Source organism: Ylistrum balloti, unplaced genomic scaffold (assembly GCF_031769215.1).
Source record: "Ylistrum balloti isolate Yb309-2 unplaced genomic scaffold, AGI_CSIRO_Ybal_v1 Utg369670, whole genome shotgun sequence".
Taxonomy (NCBI): domain Eukaryota; kingdom Metazoa; phylum Mollusca; class Bivalvia; order Pectinida; family Pectinidae; genus Ylistrum; species Ylistrum balloti.
The window spans coordinates 373,359-400,026 of NW_026781916.1; the positions used below are offsets into that span (position 1 = coordinate 373,359).

Here is a 26,668-nt window from a genome sequence, read left to right on the forward strand (position 1 = left end):
AAGCCGATATACCACTATACTGTTGAGCTGTAGATATATATATATATGTTATCACATCAATATAAGTATATATAATGTAGGAAGCCGATATACCACTATACTGTTGAGCTGTATATATATATATATATGCGTTTATCACTAATCAATATAAGTATATATAATGTAGGAAGCCGATATACCACTATACTGTTGAGCTGTAGATATATATATATATGCGTTTATCACTAATCAATATAAGTATATATAATGTATGAAGCCGATATACCACTATACTGTTGAGCTGTAGATATATATATATATTCGTTTATCACTAATCAATATAAGTATATATAATGTATGAAGCCGATATACCACTATACTGTTGAGCTGTAGATATATTTGTTCACAGATCCGAGAAGTGCATTCATGTTAATCATGAAAACAAATTTTATTGATCTATGCATATATTTGTGGTGTATTGTTTAAGTTCAATTGAATTCCATTGTCCAGCTGTACATTAAATTGTCTATAAATATAAAAAAATACTCTATTGGAAAAGATATATACAGGGGCTTTGAATACAGGTTGACATGTTTTGAGCGCCATTTTGCTTTTTTTTTTTTTCAGTGACAAAAAAATCACTTACACAACATATCAGTATTGAATCTTTTCACTCATATTATTATTTATTTGCATCGAATATTATTATTATTCGAATGAATTAAAGCGTGTTATGAAGATTACGGCAAACCTCTGGAACTGAAAGTCCACCTATTTGAGCAGAAAATACATTTGTCGCTAAAACACATAAAATATTGTTTAAGATCTGGTGTGTTCCCACCACGTGACATTAAGGAAGATAATTATCGTTCTCATTTTTGGCATCGTTCGTTCAATGTCGTTATTTTCACACTGTATTGAAGCAACAGGTGACGTATTTCTGTTGTTGTCATGGAAACGAATGTAATATCAATATGGATATTTCAATAGCCTGTTAACATCCAACTAGTCATGTGATCAATTTAAAAGAAAAAGTCATTTAAAGCGACATCGCTTTAAAAAATAAAATATAGATGCATTTTTAAGTCTTACTTGCTTTGTTTGCTTTAGTAAGCATTGAATACTACAAATTAAAATTAATTTTTAATCAGAAATAAAATAAAAACAAAACCAGTATAATGAACTCTTATTGATAAAAGGCGAAATGTTCATTACATTAAAACATTGGGTAAAGGTGAAAGGTCAAACTCGTTCAAATCAATTGATACTAGAATTGGTTAAACGACAATCAATTGATCTGGAGATATGTTTACATGTTCTGTGATCTAGAGATATGTTTACATGTTGTGTGATCTGGAGATGTGTTTACATGTTGTGTGATCTGGAGATGTGTTTACATGTTGTGTGATCTGGAGATGTGTTTACATGTTCTGTGATCTGGAGATGTGTTTACATGTTGTGTGATCTGGAGATGTGTTTACATGTTGTGTGATCTGGAGATATGTTTACATGTTGTGTGATCTGGAGATATGTTTACATGTTCTGAGATCTGGAGATGTGTTTACATGTTGTGTGATCTGGAGATGTGTTTACATGTTCTGAGATCTGGAGATGTGTTTACATGTTCTGAGATCTAGAGATATGTTTACATGTTCTGTGATCTGGAGATGTTTACATGTTCTGTGATCTAGAGATATGTTTACATGTTGTGTGATCTGGAGATATGTTTACATGTTGTGTGATCTGGAGATATGTTTACATGTTGTGTGATCTGGAGATGTGTTTACATGTTGTGTGATCTAGAGATATGTTTACATGTTCTGTGATCTGGAGATATGTTTACATGTTGTGTGATCAGGAGATATGTTTACATGTTCTGTGATCTGGAGATATGTTTACATGTTGTGTGATCTAGAGATATGTTTACATGTTGTGTGATCTGGAGATATGTTTACATGTTCTGTGATCTGGAGATATGTTTACATGTTCTGAGATCTGGAGATATGTTTACATGTTCTGTGATCTGGAGATATGTTTACATGTTCTGTGATCTGGAGATATGTTTACATGTTCTGAGATCTGGAGATGTGTTTACATGTTGTGTGATCTGGAGATGTTTACATGTTCTGAGATCTAGAGATATGTTTACATGTTCTGAGATCTATAGATATGTTTACATGTTCTGAGATCTGGAGATATGTTTACATGTTCTGAGATCTAGAGATATGTTTACATGTTGTGTGATCTGGAGATGTTTACATGTTCTGTGATCTGGAGATGTTTACATGTTCTGAGATCTATAGATATGTTTACATGTTCTGAGATCTGGAGATATGTTTACATTTTGTGTGATCTGGAGATGTGTTTACATGTTCTGAGATCTAGAGATATGTTTACATGTTCTGTGATCTGGAGATATGTTTACATGTTCTGTGATCTGAAGATGTTTACATGTTCTGTGATCTGGAGATATGTTTACATGTTCTGTGATCTGGAGATGTGTTTACATGTTCTGTGATCTGGAGATATGTTTACATGTTCTGTGATCTGGAGATGTGTTTACATGTTCTGAGATCTGGAGATGTGTTTACATGTTCTGTGATCTGGAGATATGTTTACATGTTCTGTGATCTGGAGATGTGTTTACATGTTCTGAGATCTATAGATGTGTTTACATGTTCTGTGATTTGGAGATGTGTGTATATGTTTTTTTTCTGAAGATTTTTTTTTTATCTAGAGACATGTTTGCGTGATGCTGGTGTTCTTGTTTATGAGTTAGACAGGAAAAACCTATTACAAGCCATTCTTTCAATTTTCATCACAATGATTTTTCCCGAAAACGTCACGATCGACTGACACGTAATAAGTCTAATTGTGTTATTCAGAATGACAAACTTACCTTCTTCAACGTACAATTGATTTTATTATTGACAACTGTTTAGAAGTGAAAATGAAAAAAAATATGATATATAATTCATCAGTTTTATCGTTTTGAAAATTGAATCATTCTTTATACACGAAAAATACATAGTTGTCAAAACTTAAATTAATTGCGTTTGATTGTCCATTAATCTTCATAAGAATATTCTATATTTAAATCCGATGGTCTGCCATGCTTAATGTGGTGTACGTCTTATCAGCTGCATGAGTAATGAATATGCATCATATCATGCATAGTAATTTTCTTTTTTAATTATGCCTTATCCCTTGTCCAATCAAAGGTCGGTTTACAAATCGATCATGGCATAATCTCACACGCTTGAGGGGGCATTTCAAAAGACAAATTTTATCTTCAATTCTGGATAAAACTGCCAAAGTGATAACCCATTTTCTGAGTATTTCATCTTATTTAAATCAGTCTATTTAATTAATCATGTGAAACGTAATTTGCGTGACGGTAGAGATAAACTACGGAACGCTTCTTATGTAGCTTAGCTTTGATGAAAAATTCCTTTAAATCAGTGTGTTATGAAAGAAATCACTTTATCTAAGGAATCTGTTTCACTCTTATATAATCACCAATAACTCTACCGTAAATATGATTTTGATATCACCCCGCTGCTTCACCTATATGTTATATATAAGCAACTTTATCGGGTTAAGGCACGAAAGAAAGATAGAAAGAAAGAGAGAGAGCGGGCTGAAAGGAAGGAAGGAAGATAGAGAGATAGAGAGAGAGGGAGAATGGAAGGATGGAAGAAAGAGAGAGAGCGAGCGATAGAGAGGGAATGGAAGGAAGGAAGAAGGAAAGAAGAAAGAGAGAAAAGAAAGAAGATAGGAAGAGAGAGAGAGAGAGAGGGAGAGAGAGAGAAAGAGGAAGACACCCCATGAATGATATTTTTTTTTTAATTTTACGTCATATTTATGACGTTGTTAATGTTTTGATACTGTCGTTCCCGATGTATCAAACATAAACTTTATTTCCTTGTGCGATTTAAATTTGGGCGGACAAGAAATGTTTGTATTTGATTATTACTGTAATACATGTTTACCTTGTTGTCGTTTATTTGTGGTCAATGAATTTTTTTTTTAAATATTGAAAATAATGAAAATAATTTACGATTTTCAATCACGTTGACGTAAAAAGTACGACTGCACTAATCATACCTTGTGTTTCCCTTAAAGTCTTATCTAAATATTTCAAAAGGCATATATCTTGATAGCTCTTATCGTGTACACTGGATACAAAAACATGTTATGTCTAATTTCTTTAGAATATGTAACATGTAATCATTATTATCTAGATCATTTCATTAAAAGGCTGTCGGCCCTCTTCAGAAATTTCAATTTGAATGAAGTTAGAGGTGCCGTCGATCTATCTATTGGTGGCTTGCATATTGTATTAGCCTTTACATTCTGATATAAAAGTAGAGAGGGAGAGAAAAAAACGGGAACAGGCGCGTGTCTGCTCTGCTTTGATTGGTTCTTCGCACACGTGCGAAACCTTGCAGTATCCCCGCCAGGTGTTCATTTGAACAAAGTGTATACAAATTTAAAGGGGAAATCTGGCTATAAGGAGTAAATAAACTAGGGCGGTATTCGGGTTTAATGGTGCGTGTAGTCATCATTTTCAGGTTTAATGGGAAGTTGCTTTAGAAAAAAATTACTAGGGCCGCGTGCCGAAGTTTTCACTGAAGTGTTGTCTCATAATGTTGAATCAACGTGCTTTATAAATGATATTAAAATGGGATATCTTTATGTAATCGTGCAGGTTTTTTATCTGAAGTTATCTGTCCTCAGTGAACCCGTTCTGTTATCCTTCGAATAAGGTATAAAAATTACACTGCTACCTTCAAAAGTGCGCTGCATATTATGACAAAAAAAAAACAACAAACAAACAAAAACAAAAAACAAAAAAACAACCAAATGCTGACAGAAATGATGAAAAATTAGCTGATATGTCTCTGTCATACCCGTTAAAATCGTATTTATAATTCCAGTTTTTGTCATGGCGCCGTTTAATCTCATGTTTGCATTGTACTATCTATTTCCTTTTTATTTTCTTTTATTAGACGCGATGTCATTGATTTCTGTTTACAATAATGGGTCGTTGTATCATGTCATAGCTATTGTGACGTCATAGATATGTCTCCTCTTGATGACGTCATATGATTATCTCAGTAGTGAATCAATAAATAAAATTGAGATATGTATGTCGTACAGGGAAGTGTATTCACTGATTTTTTTTTTTTTTAGAAATATGACTTTATGATAAATAGCATCTCACACTCGTATCCATGTAACATGAAATTTATCAAAATTGTTCAATAATTGCATGTTCCATCGCCTTAAGGCTCCTGACCTATCAAACTATTGAGCCAGATCCTCTTTGTCTAATATTCAAAGTTATGTGTACTTTTGGCTCTCTGTCGCTAATTAGTGTGTGTTAATTTCCATCGAATTCATGCTAGCTTTGATTGCTGTTGTGTGTGAAAATAGCCCAAACCGTTTGTACTTTGTCTTTGTTCTCCGTTGACAGATATGGCCAATATCTAGGATCATTCTGCATCCTTGATGAGTAAACTTGTGGGGGCATGCTATCTGTTACAATCAAATCACTTAATCTACTCATTAGCTGATAAAGCGAAGGTGATGTCGTGTTTTTTTTAATACTCACTTTAACTGGTACAATGATCACACACAAATTTAGATTTCAAAATACGGATATAAATATCACAAACAGATACAAATATCACAAACAGATACAAATATCACAAATATCACAAACAGACACAAATATCACAAACAGACACACAGATACAAATATCACAAACATACACAAATATCACAAACAGATACATATATCACAAACAGATACAAACAGATACAAATATCACAAACAGACACACAGATACATATATCACAAACAGATACAAATATCACAAACAGACACAAATATCAGAAACAGACACACAGATACAAATATCACAAACATACACAAATATCACAAACAGATACAAATATCACAAACAGATACAAATATCACAAACAGATACAAATATCACAAACATACACAAATATCACAAACAAATACAAATATCACAAACAGACACAGATATCACAAACAGATACAAATATCACAAACAGATAGAAATATCACAAATATCACAAACAGCCACAAATATCACAAACAGATACAAATATCACAAACAGATACAAATATCACAAACAGACACAAATATCACAAACAGATACAAATATCACAAACATACACAAATATCACAAACAGATACAAATATCACAAACAGACACAAATATCACAAACAGATACAAATATCACAAACAGATAGAAATATCACAAACAGATACAAATATCACAAACAGATACAAATATCACAAACAGATAGAAATATCACAAACAGATACAAATATCACAAACAGACACAAATATCACAAACAGATACAAATATCACAAACAGATACAAATATCACAAATATCACAAACAGACACAAATATCACAAACAGACATAAATATCACAAACAGACACAAATATCACAAACAGATACAAATATCACAAACAGATACAAATATCACAAATATCACAAACAGACACAAATATCACAACAGACATAAATATCACAAACATACACAAATATCACAAACAGATACATATATCACAACAGACATAAATATCACAAACAGATACAAATATCACAAACAGATACAAATATCACAACAGACATAAATATCACAAACATACACAAATATCACAAACAGACACAAATATCACAACAGACATAAATATCACAAACAGACACAAATATCACAAACAGATACATATATCACAAACAGATACAAATATCACAAACAGATACAAATATCACAAACAGACACACAGATACATATATCACAAACAGATACAAATATCACAAACAGACACAAATATCAGAAACAGATACAAATATCACAAACAGACACAAATATCACAAACAGATACATATATCACAAACAGATACATATATCACAAACAGACATAAATATCACAAACAGATACATATATCACAAACAGACACAAATATCACAAACAGACACAAATATCACAAACAGATACATATATCACAAACAGACATAAATATCACAAACAGATACATATATCACAAACAGATACATATATCACAAACAGACATAAATATCACAAACAGATACATATATCACAACAGACATAAATATCACAAACATACACAAATATCACAAACAGATACATATATCACAACAGACAAAAATATCACAAACAGATACAAATATCACAAACAGATACAAATATCACAACAGACATAAATATCACAAACATACACAAATATCACAAACAGACACAAATATCACAACAGACATAAATATCACAAACAGACACAAATATCACAAACAGATACATATATCACAAACAGATACAAATATCACAAACAGATACAAATATCACAAACATATACACATATCACAAATATCACAAACAGATACATATATCACAAACAGACACAAATATCACAAACAGATACATATATCACAAACAGACACAAATATCACAAACAGATACATATATCACAAACAGCCACAAATATCACAAACAGATACATATATCACAAACAGACACAAATATCACAAACAGACACAAATATCACAAACAGATACATATATCACAAACAGACATAAATATCACAAACAGATACATATATCACAAACAGACATAAATATCGCAAACAGATACAAATATCACAAACAGATACAAATATCACAAACAGACACAAATATCACAAATATCACAAACAGATACATATATCACAAATATCACAAACAGATACATATATCACAAACAGACACAAATATCACAAACAGATACAAATATCACAAATATCACAAACAGATACATATATCACAAACAGACACAAATATCACAAACAGATACAAATATCACAAACAGACACAAATATCACAAACAGACACAAATATCACAAACAGATACAACTATCACAAAAAGATACAAAGATAGAAATTAAATTTCTCGGGTTTTAGATTTTTTATGTCCGTGACAGGTGTCAATAACAGAAGCTACACTATGATATAAACAGACGAGATCAGGTATGGTGTTTCGTCTGTGTGTAATGAATCTACATAAGTCGATGCCTTACCTATCTCTTTTTGTCAGACTTCCGATCTTTTTATTCAAACACAATTTTAAGATCTCCCTATCAGAAGAGTTGTTATTATCAACGTGTTACATCGAAACGTCCTGTGAACACGTGACATGTTACCATGGTTATCTAATTGTTCTCCATGAGTGACTTCAAGGTTTACTGGTTACGACATTGAAATCAAACATTTAACAACATGACACGTTTCTCTACTTTTAAAGTCGAGTTATTCATCGTTCCGCTGTACACCTTTTATCATCCCGTCATTTGTTTTCGCGGCTAATCTCATAAACGACACGTTGGATTCTCATGAAATTCTGTATACATGATCAATATGATGTCTAGTTGTGCACCTTATTTTTCCCGGATCTAACTTCCAACATGGCCGACGTGTGACGGGATGGAGGGTCGGGGTGTCTTCCACCACTGTTTTTGAAATTGATTTTCCTAACAAATGTGAAGTTTGACTGTTGATATACAAAGACTGTGTGCCTCGCTCCACGAAATAAATAGAAGATTCAAATGAGTTTGCGTTCATATGAAATTGATAACACAAGTAAGAGTAAAATGAAAAAAAAAACATCCACGAATGTAAGTTTCTGTTTCTTCACTATATATGAAATTCTGTAAGCGTTATGAAATATCTTTTTAACAGACAGATTTCAATAAATCGGCAATAGTCTCATTCTGTAGCTCTTTCTTTAGTGACGTCACAATGCGTATGACTTTACGAAGCTATGACGTCATATTTGAAAAAGTGTCAATTTTAGCCAACTCCGTTTGATTAAATTTCACTTTTTTATAATAAACATGTGTGTGTTTGTGTGTGTGTGCGTGTGTGTGTGTGTGTAGGTGTGTGTGTGTGTGTGTGTGTGTGTGTGTGTGTGTGTGTGTGTGTGTGTGTGTGTGTGTGTGTGTGTGTGTGTGCGCGTGTGCGTGTGCGTGTGTGTGTTAATGTCAATAAGTATTATCCAGTGATACCGCTGTTTTTTTTCTGTATGAATATTGTCTACATTTCCAACACATAAAAAATCATGAACCAGTCCTATCAACGAATATATCGTAACTCTACAATCCCATGGAGTGGTTGTTGTTTATACACATACCCTCCCATACAGTGACGCCAAAATGACTCAGATGCAGCTAACGTCGTGAAATGGATCTCGCAGCCATTTTAATTATTTCACCCGTAGACACTGCATAACTTCACTTTCCATCTCCGCTACCACTCTTAATATTTAAACACACTGTCTTGGGGGCTCCCCATAGGGTGATACAAGGAGCAAACACATGAGACACAATTTTAAGTAATTGAAATCATCGACATTCAATGATGTGACGAAATCGAATTTTTGGATTTTTATTTTTAAGAAATTAGATGTAAAATTAACATCTGCAGTGATTCAGGAACAAAATGGATCGTTCTTTTGCAATTGTTATAGAAAGTTTAAGAATGTAAAAGGGAAATAACTAGATAATTGTACGAAAGACACATAGGTGAGAGTACATTTTGAAAATTTAGAGTTAGAGTAAAGATAAACAATGAATTGAACTGTATCATACAGCTGTTTCGTCCTTCTGCGGGGACTCGTCAGTGATACAGCTTCATACAGCGGTTTCGTCCTTGCAGGACTCGTCTGTGATGTTACATCATACAGCTATTTCTTCCTTATCTCACAAAAGGGAAACTTTTTAACGAAAATTTCTATATAACCACAGAATCAAGCGTACGTTCCGTAGTGTAGACATAATGTCATTGTATGAAAAGTCTTTCACTTTTGTACTTTCATAATTCACGTGGCACCTCATAAATTGTTTGATAATGCTATTTCAATTTGTTTTTTATTCTTGTGAAAAGGGGCATGTTTCACTTTTTGCAAGGAATACTAATACGTCATTAGAATCCTATTGTGCTAATATATTTGGACTTTCTGATAATCCTGGAGTACATGTCAGCCATTACTAAAATTGTCCTAATTTTACAGCAGATTAAGCCCATCATATCAGCAGTACATCTTAAATGATTTTAATCTCATTTTATTATTGGAAGTGTGATAAAAATTTTATTATATCTTTATTGCTTTCTTATGATGGAAATCTCCAATCAATGCACAAATTGTCCTTAAATCAAAATTACTGCAGTTCAGGGTTTATGACCATGCATTCTGATCGTTATACTATAAATGTTCTAAAATTGTTGCGTTGAAATTTAGTGCAATAACAGATTCGCATATCAGCAATGAACTGCAACCATATTTCAGTAAACTAATATAGTGTATAACATAATTTTACGTATTTCTGAATTCAGTGTGATTAAATTTCTCAGGGAAATAAAAACTTTCAAGATCACAAGATCTTTAAGAAATTTCTACGTTGACTACAATATTATAAAGACTTGGATTTAGTTTATACAATGTTTTCTGTAAACGAGACGATTTTCCTGCAGTGAGCCCCGAGCTATCTTTTCATTCACAGGATTCTCTGGACAAAAAAATGTCATGTGTAAAATGAGACCTAAATTCCACAGCAGTTTTTGTCTCCTGGTGATTAAAAATCAATAGAAGCGACAGGCCCATTCTGTAACCTCACGGCCGCCATCTTTGTCGTCGAGTGCCACACGTAAAGCATGTGAATGCCCTAATTAGGTCAAATAGCGACACAAAGGCTCGGCATGCACGAAATAGCTTCTGATGGATTTGGGCAAAGCACGTGAATATCACAATTAGATTTTACAATACCAAAATAGACACCCATGCACGTACGCTGATTAGAAAAGAAGATAAAATATTGCATTGTCTCGGAAAACATGTTCTTTCTTACACTGACAGCAATGAAATCAATTAAACTATATATATCTTTAAAATAAGGGGAAATTTGGACATAAGGTGTGGGATAATGGACATTGTTGTAGAACAATGTACAAAAGACTAACAACGAAAACAAGATGAATCCAGAAATGCGCCATATCGATTTTCCTTTTGTTTGTTTTTTTGTTTTATTTTTCTCTTCTCTTTTTATTTGTTTTCTTTTTTGTTGTACTCTTGTTTGTCTGCCACGTTATGTGTTTTGGGTTTTTGTTTGTTTGTTTCTTATTTTTTTTTTGTGGTGGGGTGGGGTGGGGGCATGTTTTTTATGAATTTTAAAACATGTTAGAATCGACACCAGATTGTACACACATTCTTTAAACCCGTGAGTAACGTGGTATATTTTATGTGGAGTTCTGGCATTATCTCCTAAAGTATTGAGAAAAACACAGTTCATTCATTATTTCCACATTGATGTCGATTTTCTCTGAAGTCATCAACGCTTTCATGCATTCTACTTTCTTTTAACTTGATATAAATCATGACTGACTGTAGGGTCATTTCGGCTGAATATTTCATCAGCTTTGATTGGATATATAGATTATCACTACAATTCAACATGCTGTCATGCATATTTAACCCAGTATCAATTCCTGGCTTTGATCTGCCCAAGTCTTGGAGACCTCCAGTAGGGCAGACTATTGCCAGTTTGTCTCTGGGCCTAATCATAAGTTCGATGACTGTTTTACACATTTCGGTGTGTGGAACTCTCCTAAAAAGAGGTCCATACAGTACCAGGTATCACTGCTCCTTAAACAATAATGAACTACTACAAAATCGAGAGAGAGAGAGAGAGAGAGAGAGAGAGAGAGAGAGAGAGAGAGAGAGAGAGAGAGAGAGAGAGAGAGAGAGAGAGAGAGAGAGAGAGACACAGAGAGAGACAGAGAGAGAGAATATGGATGGATGGATGATATCACATTCTCAGAAATATAAACCAAGTCAGATCTAGGTTTTTATTTTTTCCAAATTCGCTGTGATAATTTTTCGCGTTGACCTAAACTCAACTTCTTTGTTGTGTTTACATAATTTTTCTTCTTTTGTCATGTTCTGGTACCTCCTTTGTTTCACTGGCTGCAGAATCTCGCATCCCCCACCATTAGAATTGGTCTGAGGGCTTCAGAAAACAGAACACAGATGCCGGTATGTTTTTTGTAGAGTTATTGAGTTCGAAGCCTTCCGCACACTACAATGTTTTCAATAACGTTAAAACACATGAATTTTAATTAATTAAATGGGTGAATCTAATTATCGAGATGATGATCAAGATGTACGACTTCCGGACTTTCTCTAGTCATCTCGGGGCGGCTTGGTGATTTTTTTGTGTTTGTTTTTTTTTATTTGCAGCTGGTGCTATTGGTAACCTGCAAATCAAAATAGCATAAGGTAATACTTCCATATTTCGGAGTAAAATGTTATTTACTACAATTGTAAACAAAATACTGTATTACCAGCTTGTTAAGTCAATCAAATAATTAAAGTAAGGACTATTTATTTGTAGATCGATTTGTTGATACGTTTTTTGATTGTTTACGTGATTAAACGAAGAAAATTACAGATGTTTAAATTCATGTATAGATTCGACGGGACTGTGAATCTTACTCCTGAAAGCCGCTAGTATTATAAACCTTGTCAACTTTTCTCTGTTTATTATTTGGTACTTAATGATTTTAGAGTTAAAACTTACGTCCTGCTCTAAAGTCACGAATGTCACATTGAATTAGTAAAACATAAATAACCTTTTTCCACGGACATATGAATTCGTGAATTTAAAGTATCCGCGGTATCAGCGAAGATAAATTTCTCACGGAAATCAATGTTTTTCAGTATATAATACATTCTTTCAGTGTCCCAGACTGCGTCCCTTAGCAATCGACCTGACATGGGGACAGGTGTGTACCGTTACAGGGGGACAGCTGGTACTATCAAATTGTCCTGTTTGAAGAGTATTATAATTGTCATTTCAATGACAGTCTTACCTGTTTCAGGTAACTAGCTTACCTGAGATTTCTTTGTTACAATTCACAGGTATAACGGGACGGTAAGAACATATGGCCGATACACCTGTGTTAAGTATCAGTGTTTACCTTAGTTTTCACCTGTACGGCTCGCGGCCTTGGTGATTTATCGTGGAAACAGTATACTGCACATCTATGTCGAAATGTGCGAGGGTGATAAAGATTTGACAAATGTTTAAACAGATTTCAGATAAGTGATACCAGGTATTTTATTATACCTGTGCACATATCAACATCTGTTAACGGCACGCGACACACAAGGGAGGTAACCGATAGAATACTTAGCCAAGGAAGGATCACAATTTATTTTGTTGATATTATCATTTCAGACGTTTAAGGAATCTTCTTTTAAAGCAAATGAATCAATCGATTAAGTAAACATGGGGGCGGTTATATGTTATATGTATACATCGAAAAAGAAAGTGTGTTGTTGAGCATTCGTTGTACACACTGCAGCCACACTGACAGAAAATGAAATTAACATGTACAATTTCATGATTTTATGACAAATAAACACTAAGATACACAAATGTAAAACATGGTGATATTTATTCTCTTTTCATCTTTAAAATCCACTCTTTAAAAGAAATCCCACGGAGTCACGTGGTACCGTTATCCGTGCTCTGGCATTCCATTATGTTTTCACTCCAGTATACCCATCAGACGGATTTGACCTCCACAGTGTTTGGTCTTGATTAAGAAAAAGTTAAGCATATTACACCAAACCGTATACAATTTTCCAGGTACGTACACAGCTCGTGAGCAACGGTGATAGCACGCGAGCGCGCGGGATTATTTGTACCTATTGGGGTTTATCAGGCGTACAGGTATACACACCAGGGGCTCTGAGGATGGTGAGATTACGGGGTTATCTCGGTGATCGGGTAGTTTATTGGGTGATAATTACATTCTAGTTAAACAGTCAATCTGGTGTAACCTACGTCACAGACCGTCTAGAAAGCTGTTAAAGCGCGCTATGAGCCGAGAACTTCAAACCTTTAACAGGAAGCCAGGAACTGAAATGTTTAACCTCACTTAGGTGGCGAACTTGGTCGAAAATATCAACATGTTCTTATTTATTTACTCATTTGTCTTATTTTGTTATCTATTACTTACTTATTTGTTATCTATATATTTCTTTGATATGTGCTACTTTTATTACAAAAAAATGACAAGACGGAAGATTCATAATTTGCATATGTTTGTATGTGTGAAAATTGTATCGTAAAACCTATAAAAACAAAACAAGGCGGAGAGTACAGGTTCCTCCGAAAATGTTCTGGGAATATAAAATTCTCATGTGATTTGAAAATCCTGTGGCCTGGTGTTAGACTGTATACTGTGATTTAACTGAAAGCGATGTATGGAGTAGGCACGTGAAATAGGTATTGAGCTGATCAAAGATTTCGGCCAGTCAAGGTCAGATGTCGGTACCTACTGTAGCAGTTGTTCTTTGTCCGTTAACACTCTCTAACCATATGGCTGATATCATCTCCCTCCTACCCACCCCTACTCTCCCGTTCCTCTCTCGCTGTCCCCCTCCCTAATCTCACTCTCCTACTCTTCTACATCAAGTTCCTCATAATTTGGGTCATAGTTTGTTCCTGAGAAAAACTTGACTGACATTTTGCACTAAACGATATATTTTCAATGTTACATTTGAATTAATTTGAAACATATTTTATTTTTAAATTCTACAATAGACATGTTCGTGTAAATCTATATTTGTTAGGGGCGTTTAGACCTAATTACAAAACGAAAACCATCATACAGTATCTTAGCACTGACGAAAAATCACGTGACCGCTTCAATGGCAAAAACGCGTCAGGTGATGCCATAGAGCAAATTATTGCACGCAGTATGCTGTACACCCGGATGTAAATTGTTTTCATCTTCATTTCCTGTAATAAACAACGAAATGAACAAACCAGAAGCACGTGCCACGAATTGTAAACTGTGTTAAGTTTACGCTCCTCCTTCATTGAAAGGATTGCGACCGGGTTATTTAGATTTACAAATAATTTCATTCATATTCATACAATCAATGACTTTGACAAAACGATCCAGAACAGTTTGTAATTTTACTTACAAATTCCTTTTACAATGCTTACTGAACAATGCGTGAATTTTCGGGGGCAGATATTTTCTTTAACTTGTTTAGCTGATACTATGAAAATACTTAAGACTTATCTGAGTAACTCAGAGATTTCAATGTGTAGAATTATACCAAAAGGTATTGATATTTTAATCTACTAATGCAGATTGATAAAAAATAAGACATGTCATCTATATGTACGTAAATAAACGAGCACCAGGTGTTTGCTGTTTCCCGGAGTAGTATCTCTTTTAGGTCACACGTGGTTTTAGTTCTGACTGGTTACGTCATAGAGCCTCATTTTGACCCGATTTTATCTTACAGTTCCTAACTCCGCCACTTCACGACTCCAACCTATTTGAAGAAGGTTATAACTAGTACACAAGAGAATATATTTAAAGCGCACGGCAAAAAAAAATCTGTCAGGGTGGAAAATTTATTTCACATACGGTGACGGATCAAAGAAAGAATATTCGATCGTTTTGGAAACATTTGTGAGAACATAATTGTAATAGACGGATATAAAGTCTAAATGGATGATCGTCTCACTCCATAGGTCTTTCTTTGGTGACGTCACAATTTACATGACTCAAAGCTATGACGTCACAATGAAAAAGAGGATTCCTCCAATCAAATGTCACGTTAGGTCATATTACACATGTATAACAATGTATGATAGATACATATAGAAATACAATTAATTAAATAGTGTGTGTGTTTCTCAACTGATAACAGGGTAGTGATGTTTCTTAAAAATCCGGAATATTTTCTGGTAAAGGGATTGTGAGATGTTGTATTATAATTTCATGTTAAAGAATGCAGCCGCAGTTTCCTCACAGAAAACTTCTTGTTTCCAAGTCTAGGAATGTCTTTAAAACATACACGATTCTTTCCGTTTCAGAACTGTCGTTTGTTTTTGCTTTCTCGTCAATCACTAGATCAGAAAAGTGCGTGAGAGTGTTGGATACGGCGGACAAGATATTTGACGGTTACCCTTCTCTCAGGTTTTGATTTATAGGAAGAGAACGCCCCCCTCGCGCGCGCTAATTACCATTCCATTCATCATCCCTTTCGAGGAAGATTTCAAATATAGAACAGCTGTGTGTCATAGACAGGCACGCTAATTCAATATGATGTTGCTCCTTGTGTTTTTAATCTATCGTCCGAAGAACGTTTGTAGTGTATGTATATAATACACAGGAAGAGCGCAAGACTTACGTCTACTTGTTTCCGGAAGCAATCAGTATCCCAGAGAAGCTTATTTAAAAATCGATTGGTACCGGAAATGAAAACTCAAACATCATTAAATTGAAAATACATAATGAGATGTCTTATGTACGATATTTGGAAATGGTAAGATATTGGTTTGTCGATTAGAATTGACAGAAGAACTTCCTTATCGATTAAAAGAAATAGTTGCTACCACAAAACATGCCGTATTATCTAGGACGATTATTTTGTAGGTATCATTTTCAGAAAATTGTAAATTAGAATTGAATGGTCATAAATAGAATTTTACCTAATATTCTATAAAAGTAACTACAGAAGATATATTTGTGTTTGGATGATCAGTTATACATTTAGCAAAAATTAATTTAGATTTCTGTACGTCCGGCGTAACATACTGTATAGCTGAAAATATTGACAGGGATTAATTTCAGCATATTCTCTAATTGAAGATAACGCTCAATTATATACACAGCACATGTTTTAACAGCAAGCCTCACAAATGTATTGTATATGCATGCATGGGTACTAATGTAAAGATATGCTTTCCGGTTACTGCTAAAGGCGGAGTTGCGCAAAATTTATTACTCGTCATAAACTTGACTAAACCGAGTCACTCGCGAAAAAATTGCACCGCAAATTCAACAAGTGTATTGTATATACGTTTTAATCGATGATGTCTAGATGCGGGTTGTCAAAATAATAACAAGGGTCTCGTTTAGCATGGAATTCATTAGGAAGCAAAGAAGATGAGATGAGTTTGTGTTTTAAGACCGTCGCAGCAATATCGTGACATTCATGGAGCATATTATTGCCGTTCGTTTTTATGCCGGCAAGTACTCGATCTCGTGCGGTGTACAGTACAATAGATGTGATATCTGATAAAAAATCTCTGTTAAGACTCTTAACGTTTTGCACATCTCGTTCAAATCGCAAATAAATACCACGACTGAGCTGATAGTTAGGAAGTGTGATGTATCCGTGTTTTTCTACATTCGGAACATACTGACTTGATGCATCCAGGATCTACTGACTTGCCACACATTCGGAACTTGTTGACATGATATATCTTAGATGGGACCTACATACATGATACATCCGGAAACCACAAAAATGATACATCCGGGACCTACTGACAAAATAAATCCGGGGCCTATTGACATGATACATCCGGAGACCACAAAAATGATATATCCGGGACCTAATGACAAAATGCACCCAGAACCTATTGGCAGGATAAATCTGGACACCACGAAAATTATACATCCGGGACCTACTGACATAACACTTACGGGGCTCACAGACCTAATACACCCGAGACCTACTGACATAACACTTACGGGGCTCACAGACCTAATACACCCGAGACCTACTGACATAACACTTACGGGGCTCACAGACCTAATACACCCGAGACCTACTGACATAACACTTACGGGGCTCACAGACCTAATACACCCGAGACCTACTGAACGGTAATCGATTAATGAAATAAAATACTTCTGTGATAGAACAGACAAGATAACGCTATTCTTCTAGGAAAATAAAACGCTGTTTTTTCATTTGTAGGATTTATATATCAGTTAGTGTTTAAAATGTTTCAAACATCAAACACAACTCATACCATCATCCTCTTCAGTTAAAGAGTTCAAACCTTTGATTTTATACACTGCCGTGTATCACCAACTCTCTCGGTTGAATTTCGATTAGAGTTGTGCTGTAACGGTTCTCTTGGGTAAAACCATTCGTGACCCTAGACGAATCAGCAATCCACTTTAAATCTATAAAAAAATTAACAATCAGTTTAAACGTGATTCTATACGTCGTTTAACCAATCAGAATAGATGTTTCTCCCAGTATTTATCAACGTAATAATGACGTCATTTAAAATTAAAAACTTTAATGTGGTCATGCTCCAGACATTTGACGGACAATAGAACATTTTGAACATTATAGTAAAGTTCCGTTTTTTGTGAATGAAAACGACATTCACATTTCAATTTGGCGGAAATAAAAAAAAGTTTAGAGACAGCAATTAAGTAGAAAAGACAAAGTTCCTGTTGCCAATTCGCTGTTATTTCTTGTTGTCAACTGAAATCCATAATCAGATAAAATCAATAATATACAATAATTCCTATATGAAACAAGCATTTTAATTGGCTATTTTTTGTATTACATTACCCGATATCATAAAGAATAATCTACGTCAATTTGTAACGCCACATTTGATTGGCCAATGTGGCGGTGTAGAAAATTATCATAGAAAAGAGTCCATATCTGTAAATAAAAAAGATATATATCGAAATCTGTGAAGGAATCATAAACATGAAGTTATCTGGAGTACAGTATTATTGTTTGTTTGTTTGTTTGGGTTTTTGGCGCTCTGTATCAATAATGTAGGAAATTATCAAAGTTGATATTTAAGTTCCAATATTTATTTGTTAATATCAGCCAATAAACTTCTCTTGTCTATCCTTATTGATTTAGCCCCCCCCCCTCCCCCCGTCCACCCAACCCCACCCGCCCCCCCCCTCCCCCCGTGTTCTTTTTCCAATATAGTGTTACTGTGATTCCGGATTCAAGATACCTGAATACCGTCTTTAATTAGACCGTCCAATAATGATTGGTGGGTTTAATCACGAAAACATCTAATATTTCAAAGAGCAGATGATCACGATCAATCGGAGACAATGAGATCAAAGTAATCGCTTCGACATGAAGAAGTTTTGATGGTTTCTTCAAGTTCCTCAGAAATTTGTTTCAGTTAGCATTGTCAGCTTTCTGACATTGAATGCCTTCTTACACTGAAATAACATTTTTTCTGATCAGTAAACATTTCTTGACTTATCAACATTGTTAAAAACATAGATGATATAGTAACATAAAACGGAAAAATAAGGCAAATTGTTCTGAATCTGTATTTTTTGAAACATTTTTAAATTTCTTTTTGAATGTTCAAAGCTGACAATGCATACATCGCAAGTATGATATTTCAGGTTAAAAAGATTGTCTGTTTTACTAAGAAGCAATGAGTAACAATCAATAGCTCATCAGGTCACTAATATCGAGCATGCTTGTCTACTGGTTAAGACACGGATCTATTGTCAGTCTTATTTCAAACGTGATTTTTTTATCAAAGGATGAATCAGTTTAATTAAAATGAAAAGCAGATTTAATATCATCTGTACATCTGTAGAGCCTCGAGACCGTCACACAAGTACATAACGTATCTCAAGTTCGACACAAAATAAAAATATGTTCAGGAATATAACTTTAATTATGTCTGTGTAATGATTATTTCTGTGTTAACCTAACAATGCTGAAAGTAGCCTCGTTCTGGTTAATATCGCTGATCGATATTTGAGTCATTGAAATGTTTAATGTCAACGGAACACGACATAGACAAAAGCAAGGTCGTTAATAACAGATTTGTGATCGATGTACTATCATCTATAACACAAGTGGTTGACACTCGCTTTTCCTAGGACACGCTAACATATTATTGATTTTGGATCAAATGATAACGTTTGAGTGCAATAGGTTGATTTGAGTAATATGTATTTCAATTAGCAACGTACATGGAAAACTTGAATAAAGACGTTTGCGTTGATGGGGTTTATATACAAGACTTAGGAAAGTCATATTTCAATACCAAATTGTTACCGTTTTTTTATCAGACTGAGATTTCACGCTTACGATATATATATTTTGTCTTTCCCCTTATTTTCAAACATGAATTATTGTTCAGGTATATGAATTCCAATTTTTTCTTTGATGTTGGAGATAACCCAAACCGTTGGTAGTGATATCTATGTCAGGTAGAGAATCAGACGCCTCACTCTGAAGAGAAAATCCGAGGTGTTCAGTTCAATCCCTTCCCGGAACAGATTTGGGTTTCTCAGATGAAGCGTCGTCTTGTCCTAATGAGTGGGGATGTCCTTGGACAGGATATTAATCAGTATTGTTTTGGATAGCATTTGGCAGTCCTCCCGCATGTTGTTAAGAGAGGTTTCTACATGATATCACCAAGAGACTTCGCCCAAAATGATCAAGACTGTTGAAGTGGGTATAATTCAAATATACACAGCGTGTGTCAGTAAGGTAAACCATTTGTGTTTTCAGAAATTCTCACGTTGGATTTTATGACCTTTGTTTCCATTTAGGTCACGTGTTATCGATGAAATCCTTTGCAAATGTTCGTTACTCTACTTACTAACGCATGAACTTCCGGTTTTTACCGCTAATGGTAGAGGCGGGAAATTGACTTCCGGTTGCAATGTATCGGCATCCGTTGGATCTGTGGCTAGTCAGGCGGAAGAAGTATTGTTGCTTAGAGAAACTCGAAACTTTTCTTTCCTAGGCATGCAAATCATAAATGACAGTCGAGGGACATTAGCAGAGAACAATCGTGTGAGAAAATTAATTTCTGCTACAATCAGAGAGATTTTTTTCCTCGGTTGAAATAAATTTTCCTTCAGTATTTTCAGTATTGATCAGTGCGTATTGCCAGTCTCTGTATCCCTATAGGAAACACCGAACACAAGTCCACTCTACAGTTTACAGCTGACCAGCTGACCGTCTTCCTCTTGTCTTGTTGTCATCTTTATTTGACGATGTTACAAGGTCAGAGGATGTGAAAACAATGAAACGAATAATAAACTAAAAGTGTATACATATATATATATATACATACGTAAATCAACGTCATTACAAATCCCTACCACTAATGATTGACTCACGAGGACGGAAAATAAAGAAAAAACAACAACAAAAAACACAAAAGAAAAAAAAAAGCAAAAAAAAAAAAAAAAAAAAAAAAAAACGAAAATAAATAGGTTAATGAATGAATAACAGAATCAATAATCAATAAATCAATGATGACAAGCTGCAAAGAAAGCACCCCTCTCAAAAAAAATGAATAAAAAAAATAAGAAAAAAATATTAAAATAAAATATCGAACGTTTTATTATAACCTGGATAGGATTAAATCGCTCAGTGTCGTCGCTTTCACATGGTTCAAAGTGTACCCGCGTGTTTCGCTCTATGTAGTTTATGATTATTTTATATGCTACTACGACAAAAGACCCTGAAAGTGCGAACATCGTAGTCAGTTCCGTGTCTGAGATATTGTGATTTATCTGAAACCTTTGACTCAACAGTGATCACCTCGATATGGGGAGCCCGCATTTATGACGTCACAAGTTCAATGCTGATTTCACAGTCCTATAGATAGATACTTAATTATTTCCTCTAAGTTGGTCTTTGAAGTAAGGTTTTGTTCACTTACCGGCTTTTTAAAACGATCAAATGATAACTAAATCTTAATGATTATTGAATGTACAACTGTAACTATTATTTCACCGGAACTATTGTAACTATTTTTGATAAATTTGATTACGTTTTATCAATTTAAATCATAAATGTCACGTGACTGATGCAGCTTGACGTCATTTATGTCGACAATTAATTAAACTGATCTCCGTGATCCCTTACGTACGTCATCATGACGCCATTTGCACTATAGAAATAGATTGCGATTTTTTTATATCATCTAATTTGATATTTGATTCCAGCGTGATCATCCGTTGAAGTTTTATTTTTAAATGTTGCTAAATATAGACATTTTCATGGAATTGTTGAGAGCTTGGTGTTTTAAAACTCCGACCCCCACCCTCCTCTCAATCCTCACAACCTCCCCCCTCCGCCCCCTCCTCAATCCTCACACCAATGAACCTATGCAAACCCTATATGTTTATATATATCACATTATCTAACATTGGACGAAATTTAATCAAATTACTAAGTAGTACTCCATATGCACAGTGTCATGCTGGCATCAACTTTAAAAATATTGATTTAAATAGCTGCTGTAATTGTTCATGGATTCTGTCAAAGTATTTACTTAGAAGTTGGTACCTTGCCAAGTGTATGTAAAGCTACACCCTTTTTCCCCGAAAAGATTGTCCTAACAACAGCTCACTTTCTGGTGAAGATCGCTTCGCCAACAGTCCAGTCTCTGGTAAAGAGTGCCCCGTCAACAACGCAATCTCTGGTAAAGATTGTCCTGTCAACAGCCCAATCTCTGATAAAGATTGTCCCGTCAACTGCCCAATCTCTGGTAAAGGTTGTCCCGTCAAACGCCCAATTTCTGGTGAAGATTTTCCTGTCAACAGCCCAATCTCTGGTAAAGATTGTCCCGACAACTGCAAAATCTTTGGTAAAGATTTTTTTTGTCAACAGCTCTGTTTCTGGTAAAGATTGCTCCGTCAACAGCTCTGTTCCTGGTAAAGATTGTCCTGTCAACAGTTCCGTTTCTGGTAAAGATGGCCTCGTCAACAGCTCCGTTTCTGGTAAAGATTGCCTCGTCAACAGCTCCGTTTCTGGTAAAGACCAGCCCAGTCTCTCGCGAAAATACGTGTGGTCTCAACGCCATCCTAGATATTCCCTCTGTATCTTCTGTATTGTAAATGAGATCTTTATTTTTATTTTATATTTATTTGAAGCTTTTTATTTCATTTCAGAATTGCTGTTCTGTACCTTTGGAAATAAATAAATGATTTTAAAAAATGCTACTGTTCAATCTGTGTTGCTGATATTTTATCATAATTGTGATACCAACTTGAAATAACATTCATAGCGAAAATGTTCCGAAATCACATCAAATACCATTCTTTGTTATGTGATATTTGCTTTTAAACTGTCATTTTCCGAGAGAATGAATTATACATAGTGCTCTCGAGTTTTGACGAGTAATTTCTTTTCGCTTATTTCACGTCCATTCCGCAATTTCATATGATACCCATTAATGACGGATAGAGTTGTCACTCGATACCCCTTGGGAGTATTCGTATCCGATCAAACGGTGTTTCATGTTTTTGCAATATCCGAATATCATATGATTATAAATTGTCTCGATTGTTTATTCATTCGGGGAAATGAAATTATGTGGATATCATTCCGGTTTCAGTTTTTTCCGTTACCGGATGTTCGAGGGTTTAGGGTTTGTTATTGACTGAATGCCATCAGCCTCGTTTGGGTTCGGTCTGCATAACCTGCAGTAAAAAACATGTTTAAAAATATAATAATTCCGTATTGCCATACTTCTTGTTCCGTACAACACATGAATAGATCTGTGTGTTTTGAACAAGTTTTTCAAAATTGATTTGAGATAGAAAGTGCTGATATTTTAAAGTTGTAAATTTAAATTTAGAAAATGTGAAACAATTTGCATCAGCCTCGTGCTTGTTAACGCTGAGGGAAGCATACGAAGGTGTTGCTGTTGGGGAAACCGGAGTATTGGGGTTAGACATCCGAACGGGAATCGGGAAATCAAACTCTGGTGACGGATTGGCTAGCTGAAAGGCGAATAAGCTACCCTCTGCTCCACCCAACAATCTAATGTAATGTCTTATCAGTTATACCTCCCTTACGATTCTCATGGAAATCAAGTAACGATAATCAAGGATTGAATCATGTTATGTTGAAATTTATGAGGGGAAGAACCTCAATAGGTCTTGGCACAAATTTTATTTCTCTCTTTGTTTTTGTATTTGCAGATGAACCGTCCAATCCAAGTGAAACCGGCCGACAGCGAAAGCAGGGCAGGTACGAAAACAGACGAAGGTGATTGTGTGTGACGTCACGTTTTCTTCCTCTTCCAATCAAATGCGTATGAGCTTACCTATGTATCATGTAAATTTGAATCTGTTTGCAAATCGACACCTTCAATTATCTTATTCATTAATTAGTCTTAAAGGAAGGCAAATTTGAATCGAAGAACACGACAGCTTCCTCAAGACTACTTAAAGCAGAACATTCCACACCTTCTGTTCCTGTTTCATGTCACTACCATATTTCATGGGAAGATGAAAAATGTAATTAATTTAACAAATTGATTTTGTTAATTACATCAAGGTAAATCTTTATCCATTATTTAAATGAAAAGTTGTATAATATCAGAAATTTTCAGATGAAACGTTCTAAAGTTTAGTGAAGTATACAGAGTCAGTTTCTACAAAGAAATTAATCTATTGATCAACTTTTTAAAATTATCTCTTGAACATTTTTGTATCGTATAAAAAGATTCAAATTTACATCTACAATTAAAAAAGTGAATACTTAAACATGAAATTATTCACATGCTAACCAGAAATGGCACTGACTTCCGTCCATCCACGAACGAAGGTTACATTTCGTCTCAATCCACTTACTGCAGCAATGTCTTATTGTGCAGCAAAGCATTTCTTGCTGCAGACGAAGTTTTTGTTACATGAAAATTCCTTTACACACAAGATAGATTATCTAAATGCTTCTTCTTAATTTAATAACTAAACAACACGTTCATTTATAGCTCGATCTATCAGCTTAATTGCTATTTTATTCAAATGGACATTGAGATCGTGTATGACGACAGTGGAAACATTGCTTCAATAGTTTATAAGCATGCACAAATATACGCATCATGGTGTGTCTGGGAATTATCCCTCCTTGGAGAGCTCTTCTGTTATGGAAGATGTATAACTTCTCGTTATTAATCCAGACATTGATTTTAGTATGATTGATGCCTCGGTAGTTCTGTCGACTGTACAAGATGGGGTCAAATTTAATATCGTAGTTAGTCCTCTTTGCAAGAACTCTTCAGTCAGTGGAGGTTGAGAATCTTGTTGAAAGGATATCTGATAGCGTATCTCGAAGATTTGTATTGCTTTTGATTAGAGTTGAATGTTTAATTCCTTTTGATAGTAACTGGACTTGGCAACAGTTGTTCTTCACTATGTTCCTACAATAAAACATTGATTTGTGTATCCTCTGAACGAAAATATTTACAATATTCAAATACACTCTGACACTTTCATACAACCACAAGGAGAGAGATACAGACAGAGAGAGAGAGACAAAGACATGCAGAGACAGAGTCAGAGAGAGACAGAGAGAGACCAAGACAGAGAGAGACCGAGACAGAGAGAGCGAGAGAGAGACAGAGAGACAGAGAGAGACAGACAGGGACAGAGATACACAGAGAGAGTGAGGGAGAGAGACAGACAGAGAATGAGAGACAGAGTCAGAGAGAGACAGAGAGAGACCGAGACAGAGAGAGACAGAGAGAGCGAGAGAGACAGAGAGACAGAGAGAAACAGAGAGACAGACAGGGACAGAGATACAGAGAGAGAGTGAGGGAGAGAGACAGACAGAGAATGATAGAGAGAGACAGAGAGACAGAGAAACAGAGAGAGACAGAGATAACGAGAGACAGGGACGGACAGAGAGAGACAGAGAGAGACAGAGAGAGCGAGAGACAGAGACAGGGACAGAGACAGAGAGTGCGAGGGACAGGGACAGAGACAGCGAGAGAGAGAGAGAAAGAGAAGCAGTGAGGGAGAGAGAGACAGTATATATGAATTAGGAACACATTTGAACAAAACACTACAATAAAGATTGTTTGAATACTACCTTAGAAAACCAGCTTCTTGGCTTTCGAAAAGCGTCGTCCCTATGTTAGGATAGTGTCGTTATTACAAATATATATATTCTTTATTTAGAAGTGATTTTAACCTGATGATTATTATGTTTACTATAAAACGGAATGTCTTCTACATAAATAACAAAGCTATTTGTACACTCCTTTGTTTGTGTTATGGGTCAATCAACACAATCGTTATTTAACAAATATTGTATTTTTTGACGTTAACAGTGAAATCTTTGTATGTGTACAGACCATGGAGTAATAAAGCTTTTTCAAGATGGTTGTGAATATATATATGAATATACAGACAACTCCATAGAACATTGAGTTTATGATTACGCTGTGCCTGTGAGCGTGTGTTCTGTCGTGAAATAGGACAACGCAACAACAGATGGGGACATCTACAGCTAATTGTCACAAAAGAGCTCAATAAGGTTCCTAGAGATAACGACATATTGGTCAGGATACTTTCCGCCCGTATTGTTAGGTGGTTTACGACTTTAATCTCGATGATCAGGAATGTCACACATTCCAATAATGTGTGTTTATCCACGGCATCAGAATCCGATTTTTTTCGGCTGCCAAGTATTGATCGCGCGAGGACAGCGCGTGGCTTTCCGGGACGTGAGCCTGATTAGTGTAGACACAGTAGAGACATCGTGGTCGCTGGTCAAATACATGGCTGTCAGCCGTCATTTTTTCCTAGGAAATGTTGTCGGATTATTTGTATTAACAAGCTGTCAGATTCACCATTTAAATCCAGAATCATGTTTTACGTATGGATTCAGGCACATTCTTGAATTATTATTATTCATTATATCCAACAATACATTATTTTCATTATATTACATTCTTAATTCCAACATTTATCCTCCTCCTTGCCATTTTCGTTCAAAT

The 26,668-nt window shown here is 35.0% G+C and overlaps 1 protein-coding gene across 1 annotated transcript in view; it reads left to right on the forward strand.

Moving 5' to 3' along the window:
* Nucleotides 1-26,668, forward strand: part of LOC132562029 (CUGBP Elav-like family member 3) — a 197,658-nt gene that overhangs the window by 110,017 nt on the left and 60,973 nt on the right. The window contains exon 3 of the mRNA XM_060226755.1: nucleotides 23,865-23,931. Within this exon, the coding sequence (XP_060082738.1) occupies nucleotides 23,865-23,931 (67 nt within the window). The remainder of the gene's footprint in view (nucleotides 1-23,864; nucleotides 23,932-26,668) is intronic.